Source organism: Equus caballus, chromosome 20 (assembly GCF_041296265.1).
Source record: "Equus caballus isolate H_3958 breed thoroughbred chromosome 20, TB-T2T, whole genome shotgun sequence".
Classification (NCBI taxonomy): domain Eukaryota; kingdom Metazoa; phylum Chordata; class Mammalia; order Perissodactyla; family Equidae; genus Equus; species Equus caballus.
Window position 1 is genome coordinate 38,591,136 of NC_091703.1, and position 19,195 is coordinate 38,610,330.

The following is a 19,195-nucleotide window of genomic DNA, read 5'->3' on the forward strand; positions in this document are numbered from 1 at the left end:
GCTCTGCCAGTTTGGCCTTCTCTGTCCTCTTTGTTACATGAACCACATCCATAATACGTTAGTGATTTAAACTTCCAGTTTGAGTTTCTTCAAAGTAAAGCAGGAATTTACCCACTTGTGAAGCAGCCTGAGGACAGAATCCTTTTAGAATTTTTTACAATTTATTTCTCTGACAACACTTAATTCAAGAGCATATTTTAAAAAATGATCCTGTTATTCAGTCTCTTCAGCGCATCTACTTGGTTGTCACCGAAATAGCTCTTTTTGCACTTGTTTCATCATTTATGTAATGTTTAATTAAATTTTCTGTTTTCATCAACAAATATAACCATCTTAAACAGTTCTAGAAATCATCCCCACTGATTCTTAGTAAGCAGAACGCTCAGTGGGTGGAAGCAGAAGACCCACGGGGGTGCTTGAGAGAATCCTGTGAGCTGTGAACTTGGGCGTGAGCTGGTATAGTTTACCGAGGGAAGAGACGGCGTGCGCTTGGCTAATTGGTGGGTCAGTTAAGTAGGGGTCATTAACAGACTTGCTAGGTAGGTCTTGTTATCCCTGTTACAGATGACCAAGCTGATTCTACGGTCCTCGCCTGTTTTACTCCCTGCGGACCCTGCCCCACACGAGCCAGCTTTCTCTGGGGTGTGGTGGAGGGGGTCAGCACCCTGGCCCCTAGCCCTCCCTTCTACTCCTGCCCCAGAAGGAGCAGGCCTGATGAGACCAGGCTCCCTCTCCTCCCTCTCCTCTCTTTGTTATTGTTCTGGGTCCTCCATGTTCTTGCTGAGGAACTACCTTGTAGAAAGGCGGCACCTCCTCACACAAGATGTTTTGTCCTGAATGGAGAAGCAGCCTCCAGCTGAGTGTCCAGGAAGTGAGCTATTGTTCACCCAGCATGTTCTAAACATTTTCTGCCAGAAGGAAGCCCTTTCCCTCCGGTTTGTCCTTTCTGTTTTTTTTTTTTTTTTTTAAACAAAAGAACCTGGGTTTTGATTAACTTGTTTTTTAGGTGGAATTCTGTTTATTTTGGAACCAGATGAATGTGAATCATGAGTGCAAACCCTTTCTAATCTCTATAAACTGAAATGAGCCATGGAGTAGGACTGCGTGGACTATTTGCCTGGTATCTGTGGTTTTCCAAGGACTGCAGATGTTTCCCAGTAAAAGGAAGACTTACATCTGGACAAGTAGGTTACAGAGTAAAAACCAAATGGCTTTTAGGCTCAACCCTGCTTTTCCAAGGGCTTAACTTAAGAAGACTCCCTTAGTATTCCTGCTATGGCCCCAGGACATGGCAGGGATTGAAATCTCCCAGGAACAAGGCAGACAGACATTGCCTTTGGAGAAGGAGCGAATCTCAGCATCTTTGCTTACAGCAGCAAGAACCTTGTCTTTACTTCTAGGATGATGTCATTCAGGGGATGAATGAATTATACAAAGACCCCATGTCTTTTAGGTGGTGTGGAGCTTGCTCAAACTCTTGTCATGGTAAATTAACTCATCATTAGAGCTCTGGAAACCAAACACTGCGCTAAGACTTCCTGTACATTGTCTCAGATCCTTACAGCAGCCCTGTGTCAGTGTTTCCATTTTGCCTTTGAAGAAGTTGAGGCTTAAAGAAGAGAGGTCAAGTAATTTGCCTATAACGATGATCCCATGAGTAAGGAATTTTTTCACACATTATGGAAGAGGAAACTGAAAAAGAAGTTAAATGACTTGTCCAAGGTTCCACAACTAATTAAGTGGATTTTGAACTCAAGTTTCTTATTCAAGTCCTCATTCTTTCCACCACTATTATACACTGCCTTTCAATGTTCTCAATCCCATATATTTGAAATTGTACTGTGAACTTTAATAGAGTAGAAGGTAAACCCTAACTAAGCTGACACTGTGAATCAGAAAGATAATCAATCAGGCACTGGTCACCTATTTCTAGTACTGTGCCCATGACATTATTTAACTTTTCTGATGTTTCCTCTTTATTTTTTAACTTTTTTGCTTGAGGAAGATTCACCCTGAGCTAACATCTGTGCTGATCTTCCTCTATTTTGTATGAGGGTTGCCGCCCCAGCATGGCTGCCAATGAATGGTGTAGGTCCACATGTGGGAACCAAACCCAGGCCACCAAAGTGGAGCAGGCCGAATTTAACCACTAGGCCATGGGGCTGGCCCTGGTTTCCACTTCTTTAAAATGGGGACAGTCACAGCTCCCCCCTAGGCTCTTTGTGAGGATGAACTGAATTGCTGGCAGGGCAGTCAGCTAGTGCCCCACTGAAAGAACCTAGCCCCCAAACCTAACAACCCTTGAAGGCTTCAATGTTAACATTGTTGGTCAAAAGTACTTTCCTAGAAGGAAGGGTACCTTGCTGTGAGCACCTGATTTGATTTTCAGGAAAGATGACCTCCTGAAGTAAGAAAAGGATAATCTAATAAGCTCTCAGCACAGTCCACACACCTTTTTCCCTTACTCCTTAAGTATCTGAGGGTGGATTTGATCTCATTGTATTGATTTCAGGCTACAGAGGATACAAACATGTTCCAGCCACGTATTCTAATCTGCTGCCTATCATGCTAAAGTAACTCACTGATGTAGGGATCAGTTTCTTTTGAGTCTGATTAATGTGAACCAGTTTCCCAGGGTCTGCTCATCCCTGGGAACACTGATAATTTGAGTTTTCAGACTGGGAAAACTGGGGTTAGCCTAGGTCCCAGAATAGAGAAAGCCACACCACAACAGAAGAGCTATGCTGAGAGCCCTTACCCCTAAAAGCTTGGTGACGCGGAACAATGGTAAAGTCAGCTTTCCCACATTCCTTTCGCTTTGTTTCCTTTGCCTGCTGGGTATGTCTCTGCTTATTAGCATGTTGAGCAGAGTTCATTACAAATGATGAAACTCAGACCAGTGTTGATCTTACAATTTATTATTCTCTAAAAGATTTGATCCTGAAAAAGATTTTATTCTGAAAACTTTTGAATATACAGGAAACTTGAAAGAGACTTGCATAGTGAAATATCTGTATATCCACCACCTAGAGCTTAGATTCTGCAATTAGCATCTTGTGGTACTTGCTTTATCTCTTATCTGTCCATCCCTCAGTCCACTTAAAAATCCATGTTATTTTTTGATGCGGTTCAAAATAATGCAGACATCAGAATATTTCATCCCTAAACATTTTAATATGTATATCATTAGTTAGAGTTGAATGTCTGCTTATAGTTTTGGGGGGAGTAAATTTATACACAGTGAAATGCGTAAACCTTAAGTCTGAGTTTTGACAAATATGTATACATTTGTGTGACCCAAATTCCAGTCAAGGTACAAAATATTACTGTCACCCCAGAAAGTTCCCTCATGTCCCTTCCAGTCACTCCTTACCCCTCCTCACCCCCAGCAACGACTCTTTTGACATTTTCCACCACCGTGTATTAATTTTGCCTATTCTAGAACTTTATGTAAATGGAATTAATGCAGTATGTGCTCTTTTATGTAAAGTTTATTTGAAAGATTTTAGCTAGTGCTTTAAAATGAAGTTTGCGGACTCTGTCAACTTCATTTATCCAACTTCTTCCTAATTCTCAACTTCAGAGATAATTAGGAGTGACAAGCTGCAGGAAATCTCAGGGCAGCTAATGAATACTGATAGTGTATTTGTATTAAGTATATCTACACTGATGATTATTATTTTTCTGCCTCTTATGTATTTATAATCTGGTGCTCAGAATTCGGCATCTGACCCCTTCCTATTACAAGGCAGATGTTCTCCTGCAGAATCTGAGGAGCCAACGGGTGTAAGACCCCACCCGCAGCCACACTGCTGGGGAAAGCCATTCTGAGTGGGAACTTGGGGTGTTTTCTTTGGGCCGCTGTAATCCACATCCAGACTGGCAGTGCAGTATGCTGTAATGAGATTCAGAGGGTGGGAGAACAGGACCGAGGCAAAGTTACTTGGAGGGCGGTGGTGGTGAAAGAAAAACCAGAGAAAGACCAGAGGCAGGTTACCCAGGGTTTTAGATAACTGGAGCCTTTCTGAAGTTGGTGTGCTGCCTCCTCATTCTTCCATCCCTCCCCCAAAATAAGCCTACTCCTGGATAGAAAGTAGATTGTGTCAATTGGACTAGAACCCAAATACATAATCCTCATTAATCTTTTAGATTCTTGTCCCACTTATTAAAGCCAGTACTTGGCACATAACCCAGAGTTATATGGCAAGCAATAATAAAATTAATTGGAATCTAGGTCTCCTAACTCTTTTTCTTCTTTCAGCAGTTTCCTGGGGCTTTGAGTTAAAGATTGCTTTTATCGTATGCTGTTCTAGCATGAGAAGGTCACTTGGCAAGCACCGTTTACTTGTAGAACTCCCTTTCTGTCCAGTTGTAGGTCTGGGGCATGAACATCTCTGGGTCGGGAACGGGCCAGCTGGTAGTTGTGGGGTGTGAGAAGCTTTGGGGAGCAAGGCCCAGTGCCAGCAACCCAAGAGGTATGGGAAAGGTAAAAATGAGGAGAGAAAGGAGAGTTCGAGACTTGGGGTGGGGTCAGGAAGTAGGAGTGCCACCGGCTTTCCTCTTTCCACCAGTCTAGTCTGGGGCAAGCCCACCGCAGGCTTTAATTTGAGGCTTTGTTGGTGACAGAAGGACAGCATTTTTTAAACAAAACAGCTCTGTTGTCTCAGCCTACTAGAAAAAGGAGATTGAGAAGGAAGGTGACAATATAAAGGAGATTCAAGTAGAGAGATATAACAATAAATATGGTAACAGTCTGACTCCCCCCCACCAGCGCCCATGATGAGAAAAATTAAGCTGAGACTAATAGCGTGCTCTGTGGAAAAGAAGTTACTCATTGTTAGTGGAGCTGCCACGTCAGCCTGCCTCGGCAAGGGCAGCCCTGAGCGCGTTGGCAGATATTTATTCATTCCCTGCCGTCTTCTCCCCTCCCCCACCTGCCCTCCTCCCTCTCCCAAAAGCAGTTGACAAGGTTAGAAAATCAGGACAAATAATTTACTTCAATCCATCTTTGTCTTTCCTGAGGCCTTGTGCAATTCAGTCTGGGAGGAGAGGGTGAAAAAAATAACCAAGACCCTGGTCAGTGACCCTTTTTCAAATGTGGAATCAAAGCCCACTCTAGGCTGAGAGCTTGTCTGCTGCTAAGAGGCAGAAGACAGAGATGGTGACGAATTCTTATGTGGTTTCTGGGCCCCGGGTGTGCAGCTGTCAGCAGTCTTTAGGGTTCCTTACACAGCCAGCCGGAGGAGCTGACTTTGACGTCAGCAGTCACCTGATGTCATGGGCATCCGATGAGGCTGACAAGATTAAGGCTCAGTCCCTCAGTCCTGCGCTCCTGGGAATAGAGAGCACTGTCCAAGCAAAGCCACCTGGCCAGAGGAGAGGGTCTGCTCTCGGTTCCCCCCATCAGCCCCTCCCCATAGCAGGAAGCTCGAGCAGGCTCCACCACCAATGGCGCTTACCGAGAGACAGAGCTGTGCCATCAGCAGGGAGTTAGGAGTCTGCCCGTGGAGTAGAGCTTCAGTTTTCTCACCTGAAAAACGGGACAGTACATTTGCTTGGCAGTGAATTGAGGCTCTGCAGGATTGTTGAGAGAAAGGGCCAGGTAGTAGTTGTGGGGTGTGAGGTTGCTGTGTCTGCAACCCCGGGAGGTTGGAGAAAGATAAAAATGAGGAAGGAAGGGGAATTAGAGAATCCAGACTGGAGTCCAGAGGTGTTGGCCACTTTTTCCCTCTTACTATTATTAGGTGACTCTCCTGGCATGGGCATTTAACAAACACAGCTGTTCTTGTTTGTCACTGAGCACCTCCAGTGTGCCAGCTCTGTACAAGGCACTGTGTGGATCTAAAAGACGCAGTATGAAACGGGATCCTTACCCTTAATGGTTCTATACCAGCTCTGGACACATCATCAAACGGTTATTAGGGAAGTAACAGTGAAAATCAGAGTGTGTTTCTGGGCCTGTAAGGTATTAAAGCCTTGGGGGCAGAGAAAGAGAGATGAGGTGTCTCCAGCCCTAGTGGTACAGGTCCAAGGAGACCAGTGTGTGTTTTCCAACTGGTAGGAGAGTCCTAGGGAGCTGACAACTCCCCAGGCAGCAGAAAAAGTATTGAGAGGGAATGTCTGACATCAGGAGCCAAATTCAGTTGCTGGTGAATTGCAGAAACATCTCCTTCATGGTCCCATTTGCACCAAAAGAAGGTGGGAGGAAGGGGATCCCTTTCCCTTTCGCCTCTCCATGAAATCCCAACTTATGGCCAGATTGATTTCTGTTCTCCTGATATTTCTGCATATGGGAGCCCCTGAACGTAGCCATTGATTCTGTACCGCCTCCTGGAAGGGAGGTTTCACACAAGCCTTAGAGCCAAGTTTCACCAAGGCTGGTGGTTCTCCTGTGGACTTCCTGGGCTCAGAACACTTCCTGGCATACAGAAGTCCCATCAAAACCTGGGGGAGTATTTCTTGCCCCAGCAGCTGTCTTCTCCCTCCCCTCATTCCCAGCATCCATTGAGGAGACTAGTGTAATCTGAGTGGCTCCTGGCAGCTAGGTTATGGTGATGGGAAATGAGGCCTTTCTATGTACCGAACACTACCTCCCATTCCCTGCCTGTGGGAACCAGGATCCTGTATTCTAAACGAGCAGATGTCAAATGTCAGGTGGCCTGAGCAGCAGTCTCTCTAGTGTTTGTATTTTTTTCTCAGCCATACAGGGAATACATTTTATACGGCTCTGGTATTAGGGAAAAAAGTCTGAATAGAATAATCTTGAATACTTTATGAAAATAGAATCTTTGCAAGCATTTTTTGAATACTTGAGTCCATTATGGTGATAACTTTTAGCCCTTACCTTACCAAACACAAATGTAAGTTCTCTGTAGAGTGTGTGTGAAGTGCAGTAGGAAGCACAGCCATTTCTTATCTCTCTCCAAAAATGTCACTGATCCCAAACAATAGAAACAGAAGAGAACATTGAACTGTGCCTTCTCATTCTATTCCACCTGCCTCTTCCCCTGACATTCCCCTGAGATGCAGAGTGTTTCTGGGAAAGCAGCCTAATCAGATTGTCTTTTAACTTAAGCCTGAGTGGTGTATAGATCAGAATGGTATCTGTCTTCTGTGGCCACTCCTCTTTGTCTAGACTACTAGACTAAAATGACCATCTTCCCTCTCTGCCGGTTCTGGGTCCTGGGGGTGTGGCGGGAAGAGAGATGAGCCCAGCTCCTCCCTGTCTCCGTAGCCCAGGCTGTGGGGCTGGGCAAGACCACAGCCCCAGACAGCTCTGTGCTTGTGCTGCCAGGATGGGGACCTGCCCGTCTCTACCCCAGCGGGACCTCTTCACTGCCACTTCCCTCCTAGTCCTGAGCTTTCAACAAGGCAGGAAGGGGTCCTGAGTTGCAAGCTGTCAGTAAACTAGAATCTTCTCAGCTTGACTTAACCACTGCAGTTCACAGAAAACAAAGCACACTTTCTGGTCTGGATGAAATAGTTCTGAGTGTCCATTAGCGTTTCCCAGCTGCCCTGCAGTCTGAAGTACCTCACATGCCCATCCAGAGGGTAGGCATGGAAACCTGGGCTTTTCCTGGCCTTTTGTAGTTGGCGTGAGGGTAATTCCAGGCTCAAACAGGAAGGAACAGAGCAAAGAAGCAGTAGGGTGTTCACTCTCATTTCCAAAGGCCCTTTGGGCAAAATCTCGTGAATTGGGCAGCCAGGAGATGTTGATTGGACAAGGTGGCCGGGTCTTTGGGTGTTAGGTGCTTATGATGATAATGAAATACATGATGTAGATGACTTGACCTTATTTCAGAAGCTATCTTAGAGTCACCCTCCTTTTCAGCTCTTTCCACCCTTGACTCTCTGCAAGGCCTTCGGAAAACAATGTTTTCGTTGCTGGCTCTAAGTAAATGGAAGCTGCCTTCCCTCCCTCCTTCCCATTCATTCAATAGGTTGCCTATTTACCATGAGCCAGGCCTGGGGGGTAAAATGGCAAATAAAACATGCTTGATTCCAGCCCTCATGGCGCTTACAGTGGTAATTCTCCCACATACACGATGGTTGACCTGCAGGAGTGATCCAAAGGCTGGTGGAGCCATTCCAGGGAAAAGGTCCCATCCCCTCATGTAGGAAAAAGTTTCCTCACCTCAAGCACCCTACTTTCTCCTATAAATGTAGAAAAGGAGAAAGAAGGCGCATCAGCAGCTATCTGTTAAATGCCTGCTATTTGCCCAGTTCCAGGCTTCTATAATCTGATAGGGTAACCCAGGCTTCGAGACCTGGCACTGGTGTGTCATTTAGTGCCAGGTTGGGCAGTGCAGCCTGGGGGTGGGGAAGCAGCTTGGCCTGGAAGAGAAGTGCTGTCTCCAGATGTCCCTAAGCCCTTCCTATGGAAGAGGGTGCTCTAGGGGAGTAACCAGACCACTGGATTGACATTAGGAGAAAGGTTTAAACCTGTAAAAGGACAAATGTTATAGATGAGTGCTTTCTGCAAACAGGGTGAACTGACTAGGGGGGAGTTAGCAAGTGTCCCATCACTGGAAGCCCGTCAGCAAAATCAGACATGGGGTGGGAGCTGGGATTACTTGACCTGTGAGGTCCTGGCTGCTAACTCAAGATTCTGTCCCTGGAGGAATGCTCAAGAAAGAACTAAGAATTTTCCTACAGATATACTTGCAAATACATACAAAGATGTATGTAGAACAGTATTCATCATAGCACTGTGTAGAGTGAGAAAACAGTGGAAACTCCACATGTGCCCATCAGGAGACTGGTTAAATAAATTATCATATTGCCATACACTGGATGACTATACCTCATCCATTAAAAAAAAACAATAATGTTCCGTATGAACTGTGGGAAGAACTCTAAGATGTATTATTAAATGCAAAAAGCAAATGCAGAACAGCATATGTGGACTGCCTCTGTCAGAATGGGAGGTGGAATACGTTCGTCTGTCTGCTTACGTGTGAACAGAATCGAACTAGAAGGATACTTGAGAAACTGGTTATCCTGGTTGCCTCCGGAGAGAAGAACTAGGCAGCTGGGAGATAGGGCTAAGAAGGAGACTTTTCTCTGAATAACCTTTGTATCTTTTGAGTTCTGAATCATTTGGATGAATCACTCGTCAAAAAGTAAATGTAAGTAAAAATATTTTTTTTAATTAAAAACAAGTTTTACCAGGCTGGAGCTCTGAGGACACAAGAGGGGATGTGGAAAGTAAACTAACTTTTCTTGAGCATCTACTGTGAACCAAGTGTTCTGCTAGACGCTTTATGTACATGGTACTTTAATCCACACAACCCTTTGTGGGAGGCAGTAGCTATCCCCGTGTTCATAGATTTAACACTGAGGCTTTGCTAGGGTGGAAGTGCTTGCCTATCCATTCTGGGTCTTCCCTCATTGCACCCTGCTGCCTGCTGAAGGAGGCAGCACTTGAAATGGGCAGGGCCAAGGAAAGCGATGTGTGGGGAAGAGAAGGAGGGAAGCATTTTCTTCAAAGGGCAGTGCAGAGCTGCTGTGGGGCTGCCCGATTCTGGATTCTGTGCTGGCCTCTGGGCTGCTGGGGCCTGATAAGTAGAGACACACCCTCTGCTGCCCCATGGGTCAGATGTGTTGTACTTCCCTTTGCCTCTGCTAAGCTCAGAGATAGAGTTCGCAGCACGCATTCACAGGCAATCAAGTGACTGCCTGAGCCGGCGTCATTTCTGTGGGTGGAGGAAAATGCCTCCCTGCTCTCTGGCAGCAAGGGGAGAGGTGGTGCTTGCTCTGTGCTCTTCTGACGGGTGTCAAATGTGCTGTCTTTGTCTGCCAGCTGGAGGCTGGCTGGAGAGTTGTTTTTCTGATTGTCAGACCCAGGCTCCTTACTTGCACTTAGAGGAAAAAGCATCCAAGCCCTGGTACAAAAGGTCCTCTTTTCATTTCTTTGGAAAAAAGAGCAATGAATGAGCTCATTATCACTGCAACCCTAAAAGGAAGAGGAGGGGAGGAAGGGAAGGCGGCCTCCTCCTCACCGCCCAGTCCTGTCCCTGGCCAGGTGTCCTGGAGTGGGGGCTTGGATCTGGCTCAGGGTGATCAAAGCCAGATGGCTGGGACAGGTGGTCCGTACAGGGGGCCATGCTGGAAACATTTGGACGCTTGGAGACCAGCTCTCTCTGCTGTGGTCCAGAGGAAGAATGTGTGTCTGCGCCCCTTCTAATCCCTTGAGTGCAAAACTCCGTCCAGGACTGCTGGGCTCCAAGGAGCAACAGATCCTCCGTTCAGGGTTATGTGCCTGCCTCACCTTGGCTTCTAAGAGGTTCCTATGTTCAGGTGCTCTGCTTGTCTCAGCTCTCGAAATTGTCCTCACACCTCAGAGTTGGTGGTTATGCAATGTCAGTTATCTATTGAATGCTTACAATTTGGCAGGCACTGCTCTAGGCACTCGGGGTACAGCATGGAACAAAACTGGCAAAGTCTCTCCTCTCATGGAGTTTAAATTCTAGCCTGAGCAGTGAAACTTGCCAGATCTGGTCTGTCCTGTACCCTCTGCCTGATCTCTGCAGGGTCTGGGGAAACTGGGGGTGGGGGGTCGTATATACATTCCTTGGAAGGGAGGCTCTTTGGCATTTCCAGCAGCTGAGCCCAGATTGTTCCCCGCTCACTCTCGTCAGAACGCATCTTTAGACCCCATTGGGCTGTGGCCAGAAACGGGCCTTCCTTGATCTGAGCAGCAAAGAGTTCTGGTACCTTGCAGGTTGGTGCTGGACCTTGGACCTGGAGGCCCGCCCCAGTGCACTGATGGTGAGCTGGCAATTTTTAACCCGAGCCTGACAGCCTCTCCTTTTTGTTCCTTTTTCTTCCCTTTCAGATTGAGAAAATCATGAGCTCTATTGGAGAAGGGATCGACTTTTCTCAGGAACAACAGAAGATCTCAGGTATCGTACCATGCGGCCGTTTTCCCCTCAGAACACAGACCTTTGGCTCCTTCCGGCTCAGGTGTCTCCTGAGTCTGACAGAGGAGACAGACATTTAGGGGTGAGAGGTCAGCCTCAGACCGTGTCATGCTCTTGCAATTCAGAATCCGATCTCTTGAGGCAGCCCATCTGGCCGTTATTTGTGGGCTATGACTCCTTTTACATATTGGAGGGGAAAGTGTAGGGATTGAACTTTAGGCTGCCTGGTTTTTTTTGAGTGAACAATTGTCGTTTACTTGTAATTATTTTCGTAAGTGTCAGCTTTCTCAGATTGGCTTAAATTGGAGCATTCCTCAGAGCTGGTCACCCCAGCTTCCCAGGCGGCCCCGGCACCGACTCCTCATGAGAACATGGCTCTCATTTGCCTAATCCAGGACCCTGGCAGTGGGTGGGGTTGGAGCAGTGACCCCAGGCTGTTAACCTGCAGCGCCTGGAGGAGTCAGCTTGGCTCTTTGCTCTCTGTGGCTGTCTCCAGTTTTCCATTTACTTAGTCACTCCTGTTCTTACTTCAGATCTCTGCTACTTTGGGCATTCTTTTCCTTTCAACACCCTAGGGGTGAGGGCTGCCTCTGTTTCCTTTGTTTGAAACAGGGAACTAGAGAGGCCATATCTGAGCTCTTTTCCTTGATAACAGAATTGTGATTGTGTTGCTTTCTCAGGTGAGGTGACAGTTCTTCAAGGTGCCTCTCAGAACAACCCTCACACCCCTTCCCCCAGGCATCTGCAGGTTGTCCTGCCCCCAGGGCACCCAGGCTGAAAGCTGGAACCTGGCCTGTCCCCCTTGGAGAGGAAATGCCTCTGCACTGAAGGGGTAGGATTCCAATTCCGTGCTCAGGAGCCTCCATGCAGGATGACCTATTAGTCCCGAGTGACACCTCTAGCTCCAACCTGGGCCTCTGGCCCTGGCAGGATGTCTGATAGGTGGGGGCAAGTGTGCACTCTGGGGAGAAAGCTGCTAAGGGGCTTGTGGAGAGAGCATGGGCTCTTGGGTCTCAGCCCTGGGCTCAAATCCTGATTCTAAACACATGTGTGTCTTGGGCAAATCACTTAATCTCTCTGAGCCTCCCAGTTCCCTATCTCCAATACTGGATAATAGTACTTACCTCATATTGTGGGGAATGAGTAATATATACAAATACTTGGGCTAAAGAGGTACTCAGTAAATAGTAGCTATGCTTGTTTTTTTTTTTAAAGATTTTTATCTTTTCCTTTTTCTCCCCAAAGCCCCCCAAGTACATAGTTGTATATTCTTCGTTGTGGGTCCTTCTAGTTGTGGCATGTGGGACGCTGCCTCAGCGTGGTTTGATGAGCAGTGCCATGTCCGCGCCCAGGATTCGAACCAACGAAACACTGGGCCGCCTGCAGCGGAGTGCGCGAACTTAACCACTCGGCCACGGGGCCAGCCCCTAGCTATGCTTGTTTTTGTCTATGAAATTATTACTGACTCGTACTGAGAAACCTAGAGACAAGGGGCATGTGCTCCCGTGGCTAGTCTCCCTCCACCATTTTCAGACTAGGTTCCTGGAGCCACCCTCCCTCCAGCCGCCTTGTTTCCCTGAGTTCTAGCATAGAAGGCCCAGCTGGATTTGGTCCATGTTTGTCACTCTTGAATTATGGTGGGGTCTGCGGAGGTGGCTCTTCTGGCTGAGTTTGTAGATCTGTTTCCAGGCGATTGTGTACACACAGGCAAGCGATCTCACGCTGTAGTAGTTTGCAGGCTTTACCAAGAGTCAAGTGTTTGTTGGGAATAGATGTTCCAGACTGAGACAAACACCCTTGCCATTTTCAAGCTGTGCTTTGGGCACATCCAGGGATGGGATCAATAGCAGTCAGTCCAGTGGAGGCTGCTTTCTGTTTCCCTGTACCTCCCTCTGTTGAAGGAGCCTAAGTCACTTGCTCGTGCTAGAGAATTTGGGGTCAGAAGCAGGTCATTCCCTCTTGGCTTTGATAAATCAGGAGATGTGGCAGCACCTGTGGAGAGCATTCTTCTGGAAGAGCCCTTCTCCTTGGAGGTGGTGACGTTGAGCTCTTTCTTTGCCCTGCTAGTCCCACCCGCCTGTTTTTGGCCCCCAGGAACCAATGTGAGTGGCAAGAGTGGTCTGATATCCCCCTAGGTTTCTGCATCCCAACACATAGTCTTGTTTAAGTACTTTTTGAGTTGAACCATCCTGCATACCCCAGCTTAGGAAAGTCAGTGGCAGGTACACGAGGGTGGCCACCTGAACAGAGGGTGCATCCACCTTTGCTGCAGAGCCCCAGCCTGCCATGTCTGTACCGCTGCCAGGCCGTGAAGCACGGAGAGGGTGGGCTCAGGCCTGGCCATGAACTCTATCTTCCATCTGACAGGGGCACTTTGCCCCGGACCTCGGGGAGCATCAGGCTTCAGCCCAGACCAAAGGAGAATTCTCATTTATTTTGAATGGTCAGTATCAGGGTTCAGATTGTCCTTCGACTTTTGGACTTAGGAAAAGAGATCTGGGCTCTAGGGTTGCCAGCCTGGTCGGGGGACCAGGCCCCTCCACCAGGTAGTCCTTAGCTAAGCATGGGGTTGCCCGGCATGACTGGTTTTGCAGAGGATCGTATCCTGAAGGGCAAGACCCTGTGTGGCACTTGAGTCTCACTCCTGTTTTGGGCCCTGAGTCTCGGAGCTGCTGGCACTGGAGCTAGTTGCCTGAATCCCCTGCAGACAGATTTTCCAACTCATCCCACAGTCGGGAGTCCAGGGAGGGTAAGCCTTCCCACTAGCCCAGGCCATTCTGGCTTCTTTCAACAAATGCCTGTTCTGTGAGCGAAAGAAAATGCTTGACTTTCTTTTGCTAAATTAGCCGTTTTAGCTGTCAAGTCGCCGGTGAGTACAGGCCCCTCCTGGAGCCCGATCTCCCTGTGCACAGAACCCCTTCTTCGCCAGGACTGTCTACAGCCTTTTGGGATGCAGGTGCCTCCCAGCAGGTTTAGAGGGTGACATCTTGTCCCTGGGGTTTTGTCTCTGTACACATTACCTTTTTTTTCTCTGAAGCTGTACTGGGGGTTTGGTCCTGGTTTCCCCTTGTCCTTGGTGCCTCCCCTCCCGTGCCCTCCTCCAGATTGTGAGTGGTCTGCTCTGGGCCTGGCGCTTCTCTCCTGGGCTTTGCCTGGCCCCAAGAGAGGTCTCTTCCCAAGTTTGGTACACTCGCCTGAGGAATAGCGGGTGTTAATGTCCTTATTTTGTCGCCTGTTTTTGTGATACCCTGTGACTTGTTCTCTGAGAGACACAATCATTCCTTAAGTGGTGAATGGGGAGTCACTTAACCTGTGGTCTATGCTTTCCGGGCAGTGTCATTCCTCAGTCCCCTCTCTGGCTGTCCTAGAAACTATCAGCCAAAACTATAGGAACGTTCCTTCTCGGTTCTCCCTGATAAGCTGTTTCCAGCCCTTTGAGCTGGAGGTAAAGTTTTGCTGTCTCCACCTTTCATATGCATGCGTGTCGGCCAGTATCAGATATTGGAAAATCTGTCATTTTGCTCTGATGCTAGTGCCGCTGTCTCCTTCTCCCTTGGTGGCAGCAGCAGCAGCCGCTTCTGCTCCAATGTCCGATTCCTGATGTATTTTCCTGAGCGTAGAAGGGAGGAGGGTGTGGAGGGGAGGAGGGGGAGGGCCAGACATTATGAGAGTGAGCAAGGACTGTGGAGCCGGCAGCAGTCAGCGTGGAGCCCAGGAGCCTTCAGACAAAGCATTCTGCTGCGGTTCTGTAAGCGCACACATCCACCGGCAGCAGGCAGGACCACAGCTGCCCGGCTGGGGGATTACAAGCAGGAATGAATCAGCAGCCGGGGACACTTGACTTCATGGGCAGACAAAAGCCTGCTGCTTAGGTTCCTGGAGCAGACAACCCCACTCAAGGGCAGGGGCGCTCAGGTATCCCCCAGACTCGGCATCTTGGAGTGCTGCTGCGGCGTGCGTTGGGAGGCCATCTGGCCCCTGACCACCGTCTTCTCGGCAGAGGACAGAGGAGAGGGGGAGCCCGGGACAGCAGGTCACCAGGGTCTCCTAGAGAACCAAGCCGGTTGGCCTCGGCCTGCCCTGAGGGATGTGAAGTGCCAGGATCAATGAATGACTTTCACCGTGTCAAGAGTTCTCTGGAGGTGATGTTTTTGTAGTTGGTTCTTCCTTTTCCTTCCTCGCACCTCTTTTTTCTCCCTTTTTCTTTTTTCCTTCTTTTATCCCTTCCTGCCCATGAGAACCAGAGAAGTAGGTGGGCGTTAAGGCGTTCAGCTCAGAATATCTGAGGTCCACCAGGAAGGGCTGAACTTTTTCCTCCCTGCACCACCACACTCCCCTGTCCCACCCAAGGAGCACAACAAAGAAAGGTCCTCCCTTGCCTGCTTATCCTTAGAGGAGAACGCCAAGTTCCGGAGACCTGGGAACACAGTTGCTGTCTTTATCACTCAGCCAAAGAGAGGACAGCGCAGAACGTGAATAGACTTAAGCCGCCACAGCTCAGCTGACAGAGGACTGCTTCCTTTTTCTCTCTTTTATCTGGCTGGGTTTTGTCTTCTTCAGCCAAGAACTGGATTTGCCGGCCTGCTTTCCACCTGAGCAGGCAGGCGAGTCGCAGGAGCAGCCACTATCAGAAGAGGAGAATGAATGCCCAGACCCTGCAGAAGAGCCTGGCCTGGGAAGGCGGCCCTTCAGACAGCGCCCTGGCCTGGGAGACGCCCCGCTCACCAGCGGCCAGAGTCTAGCTGTGGACTGGGCTCCGGGCCCCACTGGCCGCGTAGCCTGTGGGAATGCGATGCTGCCGTCCCAACAGAGCCACACCTGAGCCTGGTCCCCGAGCCCTGGCCCATGCGCCCCACTCAGCCCCTCGCTGCCTTGAGCCTCTGAGCACAAAGGGCCGGCGGCCATGGTTTGCTTATTCCGGGACTGCTGGGGGCAAACAAGTAAAGTCTCTTCTCCCTCTGCCGTGTTCTAATGCTGCTTGTGTTGCATGTGCTGGGTCCCCGTGAACAGCTGCCGCTACTGCCCTCCTGGAGCCCTCGCTGTGTGCCTGTGTCCCTCGGCTGCATGAAGATGTGTGCTCTCTCCTGACCAGTTTGTGGTGCAAGGTCGCAGAACTTGTCCCTCGCCCACAGCCCCCCAGGAGCTCCAGGAGTTGCATGGATGAGAGGAGCTCCCCCAGCCCCTTCTAGGGCCCATGGGAGCAGACTTCCTGAAATACCTCAGTGTGAACGCTGACAAGGAGCTGACCCGGAGACCACTGGGGGTTGGCTTCCCCCGGCCTGTGGGCAGAGATCGTGCATGTGCCACCGCGGCCCCGGAGCAGCTCAGACCAAGGGGGTGTGAGAGGGCGGCAGCCGCCCAGGCTGGGGAGCGTGTGCAGTGCCGGGCCGCCCTGCCCTTGGCCTGTACACGGAAGAGGAGCTGCGGGTCCTCTGCTCTCTGCTCTCTTGTACATAGTTTGGCTGCTTTATGGTAATGACTATGATGTGGCAGTGCCATCTGTCTTCCTCTGAGTGCCGCTGCTACCGCCTTAATGGTTTTTCCCTTTTCAAGCGTCTGCCGATTCCTCTCTCGTCAGGTTCGCGGACGCTGGAGCAGAGCGTCGGGGAGTGGCTGGAGGCGGTGGGGCTGCAGCAGTATGAGAGCAAGTTGCTTCTGAATGGCTTTGACGATGTCCGCTTCCTGGTAAGTGCCGTGGCCTCCTCAGGGCGGGTGCTGCTCCGTGGAAGCGTGCTTCCCTGGTCTCCCTGCGGCCCCTGCTGGCGTGTGAAACAGTACGTAGACCCGTAGCCCCGGGAGGAGCTGCCTGACTAGACTCAGACATTGGGAAAGCAGCGAGTGTCCTGTGCCTTCTTTTTAAACTGTGTCCCCTCTAACCCTGCTCCAGAAACAGTTCTGTAGGGAGAGCTTTCTGCAAGTCTGCAGCCCGAGGAGGGTCCCTGACTGCGGACCTTTGCTCCCTCCGTGGTCTCCCTCTCAGACTTCAGACCAGGTGTTGTGCGGTGACATGTCAAGGCCATCTTGTTCTGGGTCAGACACCAGGAGTTTTGGTGGCCAAGATAGCCAGGTCCCTGTGGTGACTCCCTATCCCATCTCAGCAGGAAATCAGAAATTTCCATTATTCCCCAAAACTTGTCTCTGGCAGAAGAGCCTTGTCTCTGGCAGAAGGCCTCTTCTCTGCCCAGCCAAGGCCAAGCACCTGGAAGTGGGGACCGTGGCTGTGCAGCTTCATGCATTCATGCACTCATGTACTCATGTACTTATGACCTCAGAGGTGGCCCAGAGGAGAGGCTGAGTTGGTGGTTTGAAGGGTTGGTTGTTTTTCTGAGGTATAATTTTGTACTTGCTTCTTACAAAACACAAGGGGTCAAAAAAGAGAGAAAAAATCTAGATTTCTTTCCACAGGCTCCCTGTGGAGTAGGGGCCTGGCTAGGGCCCTGGGCTTAGGATCCTCTGCTCCCTCTGTCAGTCCAGAAAGTAGCTCAGGGCAGGGTGCCCATGACCATCCCTCTCCTGGGAGCCCTGCCCGAGACATTGTGGGTGGGGCAGGGCAGCCCAGCCTGGGCATAGCTGAGCCAAGGACTTCAGCTCACTTCAGAGGCAGCACCAGCATCCCCCGGGCAGACATTTAATATGGTAATGATGATGAGAGCTGACACTTCTTATTAGTGCTTACCGTGGGCTAGGCGCCGTCCTGAGTGGTTTGCATTATTAGCTCATTGCCTCTTCCCAGCAGCCCCGAGTGGGTACTCATACCGTCATCTCCATTTTCCAGATACAGAGCAGTTAAGGCTTGCTCACATTGACCGTACCAGTAATTGGCAGAGTAGGAACGTGCACTCAGGCACTCTGGGTCCAAGGGTCGTGCTCTAACCACTATGACACACAGCCTCTTTCCTGTGTGTGGATATGAGGAGTGGGAATGTAACCACTTCCATTCTTTGAGTCACATTCTTGCGTGTGTTATCTCAGGAGCTTGGTTTGAGGCGAATCTAGCAAACCCTTCCCTGCTCCTCTTGGCTTCCTGGCAGACCTGTTCCCTGCTCTCACCCATTCCTGGGAACTCAGTCCTGAGTTGACATTGAGTTGCCTTCCCTCTCTGAAGCAGATCTAACTGTGCCCACCTCACTCCGCTGCCTTGGTTGAGGGGCTGTGGTCAAAGTCAGCCCAGAGCTCCCACCCCTGCCTTCTCCTCTCCAGTGTGGGTTTCTGTGGGTTTCCCTTGATGGGGTTGCATTTGGTGCCTGGCGGATACCAGCCTGCCCAGGGAGCTGGCCTGGGGCTTCCAGGAGGGAGCCTGACTAGGACAGCTCACCTCCCTTGGGCCATCTCCATCTCCAGGGTAGACAGTGAAGTCTGCAGCAAACCACCCTTCCTGAGCCAGCTTAGGACCAGTTATTTTTCAGCTTTTAAAAATCGTAAGTTTTAAAATAGCAATTTTTTTTAAAGTTAAACTGGGTATTATTTACGGTTCTTGTAACCTAACCCCTGACTTGCCACATTCCTCGGGGAAAGCTCACACACCCAGGACAGAGGTGGGGTTCAGCCAGTGAGCGGGGACGATTGGTCCCTGGTGCTGAGTGATGAGGGGCCTTCCCTCTCTGAGCACACCTCTTCACCACCAGCTGTCAGACAGGCCAGGGAGGGTGGCCGTGGACTTCACAGAGTGTCCCCTCCCTCTGTTCCAGTATCTTAGAAGCTGAACTCTTGACTCCTCATCCTCCTTTGGCTGACTTTGGAAAGGGTAAAGTTCCCATCCCTTGGATATCAAGACTCCTTTGAAACTGCTTTTCCACCCCTCCCTGTGCTCCAGACCAGAAAGTAGCTGGGCGTCTGAGGAAGTCTGACCCTGGCCAAACGTCCACGCAAGATGCAGGGCCTCTGTTGGAATGTGTCTGTTCCTATTCAGGAAAGGCACTCATTGAGGGAAGCCAGCAGCTCAGTTCTTCCAGGGCCCTCCTGTTGCCCTGGGTACAAGCTGTTCCTTGTCACTGCTCTCTTGATTCTGGAGGGGCAGCTGGTAGGCAGAGTCTGTACAAGAAGGAATGCTGATCACACCTCAGTTGAGCATGTTACTTCAGATACCTGGAGTGGCCTGAGTAGCCCTGCAAAGCATCATGGGTAATTGCCTGTCAGCTGCCAGATGGGCTGTGGGGCTAATTAAGTTTGAGCAACCAGAAAAAAGAGGAAGAAAACACAAGAAGGGGAGCACTTTTGTTTAGAAACCTTCCCTCATTGTGTATGGTATGACTTACATCACATTAGCTGTGGTA

General features: G+C 49.6%; 1 protein-coding gene across 23 annotated transcripts in view; it reads left to right on the plus strand.

Annotated features, from left to right (window-relative positions):
- The window catches only part of ANKS1A (ankyrin repeat and sterile alpha motif domain containing 1A), a 178,506-nt gene that overhangs the window by 131,152 nt on the left and 28,159 nt on the right, over positions 1 to 19,195 (plus strand). For 19 of the 23 annotated variants that reach the window (XM_023624779.2, XM_023624780.2, XM_070245431.1 and 16 more), the window contains 2 exons: positions 10,838 to 10,904; positions 16,501 to 16,607. In XM_023624779.2, the coding sequence (XP_023480547.2) occupies positions 10,838 to 10,904; positions 16,501 to 16,607 (174 nt within the window). Of the gene's footprint in view, positions 1 to 8,997; positions 9,129 to 10,837; positions 10,905 to 14,565; positions 16,395 to 16,500; positions 16,608 to 19,195 lie in introns of those variants that run through there. The other 4 variants (XM_070245444.1, XM_070245446.1, XM_070245445.1 and 1 more) reach the window with 4 other exon arrangements.